General features: G+C 39.1%; 1 protein-coding gene across 9 annotated transcripts in view; it reads right to left on the reverse strand.

Moving 5' to 3' along the window:
• The window catches only part of SP100 (SP100 nuclear antigen), a 75493-nt gene that overhangs the window by 10863 nt on the left and 49988 nt on the right, over positions 1 to 14642 (reverse strand). For 7 of the 9 annotated variants that reach the window (XM_016134678.2, XM_016134682.2, XM_016134680.2 and 4 more), the window contains 5 exons: positions 9308 to 9364; positions 7151 to 7222; positions 4866 to 4916; positions 3478 to 3582; positions 1692 to 1999 (listed from right to left, as the gene is read on the reverse strand). In XM_016134678.2, the coding sequence (XP_015990164.2) occupies positions 1692 to 1999; positions 3478 to 3582; positions 4866 to 4916; positions 7151 to 7222; positions 9308 to 9364 (593 nt within the window). The remainder of the gene's footprint in view (positions 1 to 1691; positions 2000 to 3477; positions 3583 to 4865; positions 4917 to 7150; positions 7223 to 9307; positions 9365 to 14642) is intronic. The other 2 variants (XM_036236150.1, XM_016134681.2) reach the window with 1 other exon arrangement.

A 14642-nucleotide genomic window follows, 5' to 3' on the forward strand; every position in this document is an offset into this window, starting at 1 on the left:
TGGGTGAGTTAGATAGGCTGAATAATAGCTCCCAGAGATGTTCATATCCTAATTCTCAGACCTGTGGAGATGTTAATTGACATGGTAAAAGGAACTTTACAGAAGTAATTAAATTAAGGATCTCGAAATGGGAAGATTATTCCGCTTATTTGGGTGAGGCGCATGTAATCTCAAGGGTCCTTTTAAGAGGGAGGCAGGGGGATCAGAATGAACAGTAGGCAATGTGGTGACAACAAGAGTCTGTAGTGACGTGAGCAAGAAGCCACGAGCCAAGGAATGCAGGCGGCATCTAGGAGCAGAAGAAGGCCAGGGGCAGACGGCCCCTGGAGCGCTCCCTGCTGACGCCCGGACCCGAGACCAGTGAAACGGATTTCAGACTTCTGGCCTCCAGAATTGTAAGGTAACAGATTTGTATTGTTTTAAGCCCTAGTTGTGGAAAGTTGTTACAGCAGCCATCAGAAACAAATACAGAAAGTTTAAAGAACTTCAGAGAATGTGCTGTTTGAGCTTGGCCTTGCAGGCTGTGTCGGGGTATGTCAGGCAGAAAGGCAGTGAAAGTCTTTTATGGTTCTCATGGCTTCAGGGACTCCACAAAATGTGTTCTCTGATCAGAAAAATACTTACAAAGCACTGTTTCTACTATATCAGTCCCTAACTCAAACCTCCCACGACCTCCCCTGTGATTAAAGGAAGGGTTCATTCTCCTTCCTTTGGCCTCAAGGCCTCTAAGGTCACCCCAGCCCATGTAGCCAAGCTCATTACCCACACTTGATAAATTGTGGGGAGGATTGTCATACCATCCTTCTTATGTAAAATGCGTTATTCCTACAATTTTGCCTTCTTCTTTTGACACCCAGCTCAGTGCAGACTTTTCCACGAAACTGTCCTCAGCCTCATAGTCAGAAATAACCTCTCCTCCCCTGGGGCCCTGCATCTCTTCCTGCCGGGGCCTCTCGGTGTGCAGTCTTGCAGTTATGAATGTGCAGCCTTCCTCCTGGTTAGGGACCAAAGCTCATACCTCGCAGTCCCTGTGACTTTAGATGTATCTCAAGAGATAGTTGCTGAGCAAAGCGCTTTTCTTTATCATTAGAATGGCACAAGGAAAGGCCGTCTGAGGTGTGGGATAAAAAGTCAGAGGGCAACAGGTGCAATAAAAAGTCTGCAACAAAGACCCGGACCAATTTGTCCATACCAGGGGGCTGATATGAGGCCCAAAGGAGAGAGATTTTAAAATACAATTTCTTTATATTCTCTCTCAAAGATGAATTCAGATGGCTCTCAAAAGAAATAATGTAATATTCTGTAATCCAGGGAACACCCATACTGGTGTATTATTTTCAGTTACCTAACTCCACTATGCTACTTTAAATAGCAGCACCCAAAGCCTAAGATCTTTCTCCCTGCCTCACTTAAATTACTTTCTTGTGACCAGATTACACAGTGGTAACTATTAGGGCCAGAGTCAAGGCCATGATTTACTGTCCTACCTTCAAAGGTTAAGAGTTCATATACTTAGAGGATTAAGCTGTAGTAAAAGCCAGCCAGGTGGTATGTCAGTAATCACATATTCATTGTGACCAGAGCAAGGAAGGTCATGATGGTTTTCTGGACACTGGAAAATGCTGTTAAAGTTTAGAGTTGGTGAATCGTGACGTCATATCCTTGATTTAAGCCCTTTGTCATTAGCATACCTTAATCAGGTGCTTCAGGGGAGATCCATCACAGCGCACACTCATCCTCCAGTTCTTGCATTTCTCGTGCTTTCCTTCAATTTCAAACTCCTTGAGGGTGACCATATTTCCATTCTCCATTTCTATACACTTCTCCGAGAGTCCTGCGAGACCAAGATAAGCCGAAGTCCCTTTGTCGCCAGGGAGTGCCACCAACTGTGAATGCCCTAGAACTCGACCTCCTAGACCATGGTTCTGGGTCACCCACTTTGGGCTCAGAATCGGCAACACCAGAGAGCTGCGTTCCCTGTCAGGGGCCCCACAGCAGCCTGAAAAATGAGGGCAGAAGGTGACTTCCCGCCATGTGCACTCTCTTCTTTGCTTGAAGTTTAAGGACAATTATCATCGACACTTACTTCTGAAAAGCATTTCACTACATTCAAAAGAGAGAGAAAAAGTGAATAGCTCTAAAGAAGGAGCAGGATTCTTTTCCTTCCCTTCTCTGAGACCCAGGACAGAGCCAGGCTGAATTTCAGGGGGACAGATGAGGGCATGCAGGTGGCCATGTGGCCGCTGTCACCACAGCCATATCTGCTTCGTCTTATACAATGTGGATCGCCCAGCTAATGGCAATCTATTCTATCTCATATTTTGGACTCATGGCTATTTTATGTTGAAAGTAATTATGGAAACGTTATATAGTGAGAAAAGTTAAATTACTCATGTACAATATAGTCATAGGGCAAACATCAATACTCATTGGTGCCTAAAGAACTATATTTTGGAAGGGGGGAATAAATCATGGTAGATGGACATTTGTACTGTATTTTAACAACTATAATTTGCAAATTACTGTGTATCTGTTATTCCATTTTTTTTTCTCATAGGAATACTATGAAGCAAGTCTCATTATTAGTCCTATTTTATAGAGAAAGACATTTAGGATGAGAGAGACTGAGTTGCTTGGCCAGGATAAAACAGGCTGATTCTAAATTCTGTGCCCCTTCCGTTAGCACAGGCCATACAGATGTTACAGGAAATGAGGCTTTGAAGTGGCTGCTGGATTTCTCACATGTGTACATTTCCCACCCTTATACTGAAGACCTTGCTGTTGTACTGGGTGGGCGTCACATGGACCTTTTTCCATGGGGGGAACTGGGAGATGGCTAGGAAGGCTAATGTTTATGAATTTTAAAAGTGTGGAAAGGCCATCCCAGCCTATCTGGGATACTGTGCAGACAAGAGCTGCTGGACCAGACCTGAAATGCTACCTTTAGAAATGTCTGCTTTCAAGCTTGGCCCTAGGCTGGCATCAAAGAACCTGGATTTTGGGAGGGGTCCCACCATTCCAATATAGTTTATGCTGAACCCATGGTTTCCTTCTGGGAGTGTGGAACTGTGGGTTTTGCTGGTCACCTATGTGACTAAGTCTGGGTGAAAACTCTGGACTCCTAGGCTCAGGGCAGCTTCCCTGATAGACGGCATTGCACATGTGGTATTATAATTTGTTGCTGGAGAATTAAACGTGTCCCGTGTGACTCCACTGGGAGAAGGTTCTCGGAAACTGGCAGCTGGTTTCCTTGGACTTGGCCCCACGTGTCTCTTTTCTTTGCCGATTTTGCTTTGTATCAATGGAATAGATCATAGCCACGAGTTCAACTGCATGCTGAGTCCTGCGAGTCTTCTTAGTGCATCAGCACACCCAGGGTGGTCTTGGAGACTCCTGACACAGGTGTCTCCTCCCCAAACAACATCTCATCCATATGGATAGTTTGCAGTTGAAAGTGTAGAAGACCAGGAAACTCACCTTGTTTCATTTTCTCCTTATATAAATACCCTTTCGCCTGACCACAGGTCACAGGAAGTATAGGAAGTCGAAAATCTATATTTTTATCTTTGGAATTTCTTGTACCTGCAAGGAAGCATTATTATTATTTTTTATTCCATCTTTCTCTACAATGGTGCCCTCTTTTCTCCTTACCCATCTTGAGATCTTTCTTTTGCAACTTAAAAGGTTTTGAAGGAAAATTTCCCACATGTGCGTTACATTTCTAGGTCTTTCTCTTATGGCAGAGTAGATACACAGAGATAATGTCATCCTCCATTCCTGTCCTCTGAAACCCTACATAAAAGCCTTGCGTGGAAGGCTCTGAATTCCCAAGCTTGTTGGCCACAACCCGCTACTGCACACTGATTTCCTCCTCCTGTTTTTGAGGAAGATTTCTCGTTATGTTATTGTTTCAAAGTTATGTAGATGGAGAAAAACCTCTCCATTTTTAGTTTCATCTCCCCATGTGAGGCATCTACTGGGGAACAGAGAGCAGGACGGCAATGAGGCAATCCAGCAGGGGCGGTGCCTGTCTTCCCTGTGTGCTCTCTGCTTCGATTTGTTTCTCCTTCATGTGAACTTTCTCTGTGGCTTTCCTCTGTGACGCTCAGGGCGAGTGCTCTAGCAGAAACTGCAAATTGCTCAGGAAGAGGCCTCTGCACATTCTTTGGGCAGGGGCACTGGGCTCTGATTCTGCTGAAGCAGGTGTTGAAAGTCTTGAGATGAACTTCCATAGCAGGAGCACCTGCTCACACCCTTCTGGCCAACACTGAGGGAGGCTCATTAAAGACACGCTGAGGCTTTTCTCTGAGATGGGAAGGGTGGGCTCTCTATGGTCCTTTCAGAGTCAGTTCTATTAGGGCTGGGGTGGGCCTAGAAGTCCATTCGATTTGATTTGCCTGCCACCCACCCATTTACAGAGGAGAAAATGGAGGCAAGAAAAGAATGAATGTCGAACCAAAATCAAAGGAAGTTTAGGGATTAGGACAGAAGTCCTGTACTACCATCCCGGGTCCCCTTTGTTGGATAACCTGTGGCTCTCTATGTGAGCAAGAGAAGGTCAGCTAAATAGCACGTGAATCACACACTTTGTATTTCCCTCCTTAAAAGTTATCAGTGCAGTGAAGGGAGATCTGCACAGGCCCAAGAAGGTATGGATTCTCTCACAGATCAACTGGTTGAAATCAACAAAGGGGTGTTACCATCATCCTGTCATGTCAAAACTGACTAAGGTGGATAAATATCCTAATGTTTGTTGCTGGCTCTATAAGCCATTTAAGAAAATTGATTAACCACTCAAAACACAGAGTATAAAATAAAAATTTAGATGCTTAATTATTTAAAGTATATTCATCACTTATTTTTACCTCTTTTTTTTCTGCCTCTTTTCAAAGGCCCAGCATCGACTGGTTTTCTCCCTGAGGAAAACAAACAAACAAACGAACATAAATATCTCTTGTTTATAACATTGCATTGCAAGTAGTAGTGTTTTACGAAAACACCATTCAAATGAAAACTTTTCAGGGGCCTGTCTAGTACCACGATAAAAATATCAAATGCCTAGATCAGGAGTTAGAAACTTTACTCTGGAAAGGGTCAGGTAGTAAATATGTAAGGTCCATGACCTTACATATCATTATTAGTCAGCTCTGCTGTTGTGTTGACAAAGCATTCATAGGTAACACAGAGATAAAAAGAGGTGGCTGTGGCTATGTTCTAATAAAACTTTATTTACAAAACAGTTGGTGGGCTGGATTTGCTTTGTGGGCCACAGTGCTAAACTCTGGCCTAGACATAGTTATAAAGATGACATTTAACTGAGATTCATTCTATATTTCTTTTATTAATATCTCCAGATCATTTCAAATAAACTTTAAACAGGGCTTATGTGTTTCCTAGGCAACAGGGTGAGATGAAAATAAAGTTAGGCATCAGTTGAGTGTTCATTGTGTGCCAGGAACTAGCCTTAGACTTTGCCTCTATTAATCTTCATCCTTAGAAAAAATTGATCAAATAGGGACTAATACTATCCTCATGTGCATGGATAAAGTACAAAATAAATAAGGTATTGAAAATTTCCTTTGATAAAGTAACAGATAAAAGCTAGTGATATATAGTCTCAAGGGAGACCTTATGGTGGACTCCACCAATCAGATAGCTGCCACAAGCCTAAACTTGAAAATTGATTTTTGTACTGAAAATAGTGGCAAAAATGTGCAAAGACTCCAAAAATAACCCAATGAAGGGAAACTTATAGAAAATGATGCCAATGGTGGCAGCTAGTAAGAGATGGTAAAATATATGGCTTCTGCTATACTAGTAGGAATAGGAAGTTTCTAGCCAAATCCTCCTACCGCCTGGTTTCATGGCCAGAGAAAGAGTTTTGGGCTATAACTTGTCTATAATTTGACAGGTTGATCTGTAGATATGAGCCAGGGATTGGCTGAGTGGGAAGCAAGATCACAATGAAACAGCCTAACGAGAGACGGTGTCCATCTTATCTGCTTCCTTCACTGCACAGCAGCTTTCTCCTGGTTGAACAGGAAGCTCAGTGGAGTTCTAGAGTCATCTACAAACTGCACAGGAAGAAGGCTTTGCATCTTAGAACCTTCGTGTGGTGAGGAGGTGCGGAGAGAAACCGAGACTCTGACTCCATAGAAAAAGATGTAGAAATCTTAAAATGAGCTTCAGAATGATGAGGTGCTGTTCCTGCCCTTCTAGCCAGTGATGGTGGGAATCTATTAAAGATTTGGGGAATCAATTAAACACACTCCTTGAGCTCCCTGTTCAGAATGCAGAAGATGTGGGAAATATGTTCACTGGGAGACCTGCAGGATACAAAGCTCTGTATGAGGCTGGGTCAGGCCTTGGAGGACAGTCGGTCTATTTATTATTATTATTATTACTGTTTGTTATTATTTATCTCACTTCATTTTACTTTACATATGGATAAACTGAAACAGAAGAGGTGAAGCACCAGACCTGAGTCCGTGCGGTAGCCCCAAGGCAGTGGGACATGAAGAAGGACAACTATGTCACTTGTGAGTTGCACAGTTGGCCCTTAAGCCATGCAGGGGTTAGGGGGAGACCACCCTCCATGCAGTCAAAAATCTGGGTATAACATTTGACTTTACAGTTGGCCCTTTGCACATGCAGGTTCAACCAACCTCAAATAAGAAACAGTAGTTTTGATCTGAGGTTGAGAATATGAGAATACTGTTTCGATCACAGATGGTCGAATTCCTGTATGTGAAACATGAACATTACTCAGGTGGATAGGAAAGGCCAACTGTATTTATTGGAAAAATTCTGTGTATAGGTGGACACGCGTAGTTCAAATCTTTGTGGTTCAAGGATCAACTGTATTTCCGGCCTGGAAAGTTATCAGTTCAGCAGAGACATCACCACAATGTCCCCTGGGCCCCAGGTTCTGGTTGCAGATTCATCACCAAATTACTTGTTTGTGGTATTATTACCTTTAAATCCCTGATGTGTCTTGAAAATTTATTAAATCGGATATATTTCTCAACAGTTTGTACAGTTACATAAAACAAGTAGGGAAATAGATAGGTTTGTTACTAAAAGCAAAAAACAAAGCATGAGAATTTAGATGTTTAGTTACTGAAAATGCATCAGACTTTTAAGATTTTACCTCTTCGTTTGCCTCTTTTCCATGGGCTTTTGTTATTCAAAGTGTGACTTCTATGTCTGTGTTTCTTTTTCACTGAGAAAACAGAAAAACAAATGCTGTGAAAAGTTGAATTCTATATGATATTGCTTTTAAAAAATTCCATTTTACTATAATTTTTCAAGGCCTTAACACATAAAGAAAAATATATAACCTATAGCCTTGTACTTACCAAGCCTTAGATGTATAACCTGGGTTTATCCTAGATTTCTTTGCCCTCACATTAATCCTAACTCATTTATACCTATGTTAATAAAAAAAATTTAAGACAGAGTTTCATTTGTATCTAAAGGAACACTCTGAGTTGTTAAGTGCTTATTATGTGCTAGACACAAATACAAGACCCTTACATCTACTAATCTATTTATGAGATAGAGACTTTTACAATCCTTATTACCAATGAAGAAACTGAAACATCCAGAAATTTAAAAAATGAAGTATAGCAATGCAGATTTCTTTGGTTGAGAGGCAGAAATCAGTGGCAGCCCTAAATGAAGGCTTTTGGGCTGAAAATATAGTGAAAGTTACCACATAGGTTTAGACTAAAAATTAGGGTCTAAGAAAATAACCAAGAAAATATTACCTAAGAGATATTTGTAGAAATAAAAGTTAAAGGGTTAAAAAGAAGAAAGTACAATAGGGTAAATATTCCTCAGTTAGGGAAAAAAAAGAAAAAGAATTTCAAGTCTTAGAAAGCCTCAGGGTTGGAAATGTCAAAGAAGAGTTGATTGAAACCCTATCTCAGGTGAATATGCTCTCAGATTCAGCAGGTGATAAGGGGTGGGTGGAGGAACAATGAGGGATGTACACGTAGATCTCCTGAGTGCCGTGTTCATACATGTTGCTCTCTAAAGCAGAGCTATGAAGTACTCTTCCATTCCTCTCCATCTCTCTCTCTCTCCATCTCTCTCTCTTGCGCTCTCTCGCTCTCTCGCTCTCTCTCTCTCTCTCTCTCTCTCTCTCTCTCTCTCCCCCCCCCCTCCCTCCCTCCAGTTCTTCAGTGGAACTACAATTTGGGCTTGCTCAGTGATAGACATCTTAGACAGACATATTCTCTTTTTATGTCACACTATGTCTTTTTTTGTTATTGTTGGATTCACTTTTAATTAAACCTATTGAGGCCATGTGAATTAAAGGTATAAAAGCAGTCTAGTTCAGCTTACCAGAGCTCTCATTCCTGGGAGATTTGGGGTTTAAGACCTACTAACAATGTAGAGCTACTGGACTTTTCTTTCAAATTGTTCTTTGTGAATTTTTTTGCTCAAATACCCCATAAGAAGTAGAGTAACTGTTCATGGGTTCCCTGTTCAAATGCTGTTGATACCACAGATTTTCAATAGAAGTTGTGTAAGGTGCTTCCTCATCCCTCAAGGCAAGTGAGAAGGCTTCAGCCTCAGGTAATTGACCTGTATCTCCAGGAGTTTGTAGAAGGCAGAAACATTTAAAAACTCGAGCCTGGAAGGTCTACAGAGGGTGACTATTTTGGGAGCCAGCTACATGCTCATTGACAGTAGCACTGTGAAGAGGCACGATTTTCGTGGGCCTGTCTGGGGAAGGCAGGAGTGCATTCATTCTTCTTAAGAGAGAGTTTTTCCAGGAGGACCATTTAGATGAATGAGGTGTGGACCTCTTTGGGGCTGGGAGACTAAGAGGGAAGTGATAAGCAGTCAGCTGGAGTCCTTGTATCAAGGGAACTTCAGTTGAGAGATGCTCTCTAAAGAGGGGGTCTCTGAAGAACCCACAAATGTGGCTCATGTATTCACCATATCTGGGGGGGATCTATTATAAGATGACTGTATCTGCTCCTTACCACTTCCTTCTCTTCTTCTTCCCCAAACTTGAATTAGTTAAAAGCAGTAGATACTGACTGGAGATAGAGAAGTGTGGATGAGAGAAGAGCTTGGCTGTGCCCAACTACCACTTCTGGACTGTCTGATGAAAGAAAAGCAAATTACATGATTTAAGCCACTGTCTTTTGGGGTATCTTTGTTACAATGACTCAGTTTATATTCTAAATAACCCATTACTTATGATGCCCACAGGAGATTTGGGGGCCTTGGCAAAGACAGGGTCTGGCAGGAAGAGCAAGCGTACAGTTAGCTCACAGGTATGAATCCTCACCTTTCTTCTTATCTTTGTGGAGACTCTTTATTTTACATGTGTATCTTTTCTTTTCTCCTTCAAAAAGAAAATAAAATAATCATTTAGAATTATAAATAAAGATTTACGAGCTTTATATGTTAGTAACCTTTGATTATTTTATTTTTAGGTCTTCATTCAACTTTTGTGGGGCTAAATCCCCAGCTACCAACATACCAGCTTGTCACCACACTGAAAACAATAATAGCAACAAAATAAACTAGATTTACACAGTACCAGCCATTTACAGTATGCTTTTCCATAGTTACATGAGGTTTTCTCATCTGCAATAAAGAAAATGTAAGAAGCAGCTGAAATCAGGCAGAAGCTTACAGCAAAAGAGAGGGAATGTCAAGGAGGTGAAGGAACAGTAGATTTTAGACATCACCAGAAAATTATACATCCTGGAATTCAGAGGCGTGGCTTGAAAAGCTAAAGCTCTAATCCATGTTTATAATAGCCAGAATTTAAGAAATATGTAGAAGAAAAAATCCATCGGGAAAATGAAGACAAATTTAGAAAGAGAATAAAAGAGACTAGATGTTTCATAAATTAGAATGAAGGACATAGATTATAGAAAGTAGAAAAGGAAACAAGGAGGTTTCAAAAACAATTAAGAAAGGTTAGAGAGAAAATAATAAATGGAAGACAATGAACAAATCAGTAGAGTTCTTAAAGAAGAAAATCAAAATAATAGAAGAAATATGTAAAGATAAATTCAAGAAAAATGCTTTTGAAATTATAACAAAAATTGAATATGCATACATAAGTAAATATATTTTCACCTTGTAATAGAGGAAATTGACTCCAGTCAACCCTGAGATATAGTCTAGCAAATTTACTGGACTTTAAAGACTAAAGAAAATTGAATAGAAAGACTAGGTAAAAAGATCAAGTTATATTTTCAAGGGAGAGGGATCTTAATGGCTCTAGAATTTTCCACAGCAAGATTTAATGCCACAGGAAGGTGGAAAAAACCTACGAGATACTTCTAGAAATAATGAGTGAGAAAATTATTTCACAGATACAAATAACAAAACCAAATTGTTTTGAAGAGGGAAAATTCTGGAAATATTTTTCCTATGAGTCCCTATTGAGAAAACTACTAGAGAATCCACTTCAGCAAACCAACACAGGACCGGAAAATTTTTGAAATTTTTATTTTAAAATAAAAGTGGGGAGTGAAGTGAAAAACCAGAATGTTAAACATACATTCCATGAAATGATATAATAACAAACAATAAGAGGGAAGAAGAGAGAAATATGGGTGGTAGAACAAGGTCCTTGTCTGTTTCGTGGCTGGGGGTCATAGAGTGTTATTTGAGCAAATCGAGACGTATGGGCGTACCTTGTTTTCTGCACTTTGTTTTATCGTACTTCACAGATATTGCTTTTTTTATTTTTTTAAACAAATTGAAAGTTTGTGGCCACCCTGCAATGAGTAAGTCTATTGGCACCATTTTTCCAGTTGGCAATTGCTCGTATCCTGTCTCTTGTCACATTTTGGTGATTCTCACAATATTTCAAAATTTTCATCATTATTATTTTGTTATGGTGACTCGTCATCAGTTACAATTGTTGCTACTATTGTAATTGTTTTGGGTTGTCATGAACCGCACCCGTATACAAGAGTGAATTTACTTGTTATTGTGTGCATGCTGACTGCTTCGCCAACTGGCCATTCCTTCATCTCTTGCCCTCTCCTTGGCACTCCCTATTCTCTGAGACACAGTGATATCAAAATTAAGACAATTAATAATCCTATAATGGCTCTAAGTATTTAAGTGAAAGGAAGCGTCAAACATCTCTCACTTTAAGTCAAAAGCTAGAAATGACTAAGTTTAGTGAAGAAGGAATGTCAAAAGCTGAGACTGGCTGAAAGCTAGGCCTCTTGTGCCAAACAGTTAGCTAAGTAAATGCAAAGGAAAAGTTCTGGAGGAAATTTAAAGTGCTACTCTAATGAACACACAAATTATAAATAAGCAAAACAGCCTTATTGCTGATATGAAGAAAGTTTCAGTGGTCTAGATAGAAGATCAAACCAGCCACAACACTCCCTTAAGCCACGGCCTATTCCAGAGCAAGGCTCCACTCTCTTCAATTCTGAAAAGACTAAGGAAGGTGACAAAGCTGCAGAAGAAAAGTTTGAAGCTAGCAGAGGTTGGTTCATGAGGTTTAAGGAAAGAAGCCATTTCTATAACATAAAAGTGCAAGGTGAGGCAGCATGTGCTGGTGTAGAAGCTGCACCAGGTGATCCAGAAGCCTTCGCTAAGATAACAAATTAAGGTGACTACACTAAACAACAGATTCTCAATGCAGATGAAACAGCCGTCTTGATATTGGAAGAAGATGCCACCTAGGACTTCCATAGTTAGAGAGGAGAAGTCAAGGCCTGGCCTCAAAGCTTCAAAGGACAGGCCGATGCTCTTATTAGGGGCTAATGTAGCTGATGACTTTAAGTTGAAGCCAGTGCTCATTTACCTTTCTGGAAACCCAAGATTCTTAAGAATTATGCTAAATCTACTCTGCCAGTTCTCTATAAATAGAAAAACAAAGCCCGGATGACAGCCCATTTGTGTACAACACAGTTTACTTAATATGTTAAGCCCACTGTTGAGACCTACTGCTCAGAAAAAAAAATTTATTTTAAAATATTACGGTTCATTGACAATGCACTTGGTCACCCAAGATCTCTGATGAAGATGCACAATGAGGTTAATGCCATTTTCATGCCTGCTAACACACCATTCATTCTGCAGCCCATGGATCAAGGAATAATTTTGTCTTTCAAGTGTTATTATTTAAGAAATACATTTTATAAAGCTATATCTGCCATAGATAGTGATTCCTCTGTTGAATCTGAGCCAAGTAAATCGAAAACCTTCTGGAAATAATTTAGCATTTTAGATGACAGTAAGAACAGTCTTGATTCATGGGAAGAGGTCAAAATATGAACATTAATAGGAGTTTGGAAGAAGTTGTTTCCAACCATCATGGATGACTTTGAGGGGTTTAAGACTTCACTGGAGGAAATAATTGCAGATGTGGTAAAAAGAGCGAAAAAACTAGAACTAGAAGTGGAGCCTAAATATGTGACTGAATTGCTGCCATCTCACGATAAACCTTTAATGGATGAGGAGTTGCTTCTTATGGATGAGCAAAGAGAGTGGTTTTTTGGATAGAATCTCCTCCTGGTGAAGATGCTGTGAAGGTTATCGGAATGACAATAAAAGATGTAGAGTATTACATAAACTTAGTTGATGAAGCAGTGGCAAGTTTTGAGAGGATTAATTCCATCTTTGAAAGAAGTTATACTGTGGGTAAGATGCTATCAAACAGCATCAGATGCTATAGAGCAATTGTTTTTGGAAGGAAGACTCAATCAGTGTGGCAAACTTCATTGTTGCCTTATTCTCAAAAATTGCATTACTCCAACCTTTAGCAATCAACACCCTAATCAGCCAGCAGCTATCAATATTGAGGCAAGACCTTCCACCAGCAAAAAAATTATGACACACCGATGCCTCAGATAATGGTTAGCATTTGTTAGCAATAAAGTATTTTAAAATTAAGATATGTACGTTTTTTAGATAATGATATTGCACATTTAATAGGTTGCAGTGCAGTCTAAACATAACTTTTATGTGTACTAGGAAACCAAAAAATATGTATGACTTGCTGTATTGTGATATTTGCTTTATTTTGGAGGTCTGGGACCAAACTAGTGGTATCTCCAAAGTGTGCCTGCAGTACTTTTTTTCTGAGCTAACATTGTAAAGTCTGTATTTTTTGCCATGTGGCTACTGAAGTCTCTGCTCAGTTAGTCAGCTAGTGATTGGAAAGAGATTTCCTTAAATACCTAGAACTAATAAGTCTCTTAGTCTTTGCCAAGGGGCTTCACGCATGTATTGATGATGTAAGCTAGGCAGTTCAAAACTTCATCTTAGCTCTCACTTCCTGCTTGCACAGAGCTGCAAGGCCAGCCAGAGGTGATAACTCAGGGCTTTCTTAGGTCTTTTCTGAGTGTGTGCACAGCCCTGAGTAGGTGTACGTCCCTAGACATGTGTGTAGGCTTCTAGATGGTCAGGAATATGTTGGAACTTTACATATAGGTACATATCTCTACTCTATATATTACATATAATATATAGTTATATGTATAATATGTAGTTTTACTAATATACCATATATTTATAATTTATATATTTATTTATATATAAATATATATTATATAATTATTTCATAGACTTTAATATATAATTATATTTTATTAATAATTTTGACATATTTATTTATGTATAATATATTCATATTTATCTAATGAAATGTTTCTATATTGTATACAAACATTTATATAATATATAATTATATTTTATAAATAAATAAAATACATAAAAGATATTTATACATACATGATGGAGTGTTGTGTGTGTGTGATTGCATTTGTGTTTTCATAACACACCCATTTTTGAACACCTCCACTGCTACCAGCTTAGTCCAATCCACCATCACTCTTGCCTAGACCATTATAGAATGTAAATTTAATGAGATTTGTTCATGTATTTATTCCTGTTGAGCAATTTTGCTAATAGATATCTGTTGAATAAATGAATGAAGCATCTAAAAAAACAGAATAGTGAGATATATCATTTTCATAAAATAGAAGACTCAGTATTTTAGAGATGTCAATTCTTTACAAAGCCATTCTTTGCAATTCAATAAAAATTCAACATGATTTTCAATGGAACTAGACAAGATGATAACAAAATTTAAATAGAGGAACAAATGACCATAATAGACAAAGACAATTTTGAAAAAGAAAAAACAATTGAGAAAAATGTACTCTACCGTATAACAAGATATTACAGAGTTATAGTACTCAATAGAGTATGCTATGTATTGATGCAAAATAGATAGAGCAATGGATCAGACTAGAAAGCCCAGATATAAATACACACACACACACACACACACACACAAACACACAATGCAGCTCGATGCATGCCATATGTGACATTATACACAATTAGAGAAGCTAGGACAATTGATTATCTATGCTGGAAAAAAAAATAGACCCCTACATCATATCGCACTAAAAAAAAAAAAATCCAAAGAATTAAAGATTGAAAAGAGAAAACAAAAAGGGTATCTTAATGTATTGTTTCCAAAAGCAGATGTTGAGATAAGGGTTCGTGTTTAGTAAGTTTATTTTGAAATTACCTCAAGGATCAGGATCCGGTAAAACTAGGAAGAGGAAAAGAGTAAGAGAGAATACCAATTGAGTTGGTTGCTACTATAATCGACTAGGTCTCAACTA

Source organism: Rousettus aegyptiacus, unplaced genomic scaffold (assembly GCF_014176215.1).
Source record: "Rousettus aegyptiacus isolate mRouAeg1 unplaced genomic scaffold, mRouAeg1.p scaffold_m13_p_2, whole genome shotgun sequence".
Taxonomy (NCBI): Eukaryota; Metazoa; Chordata; class Mammalia; order Chiroptera; family Pteropodidae; genus Rousettus; species Rousettus aegyptiacus.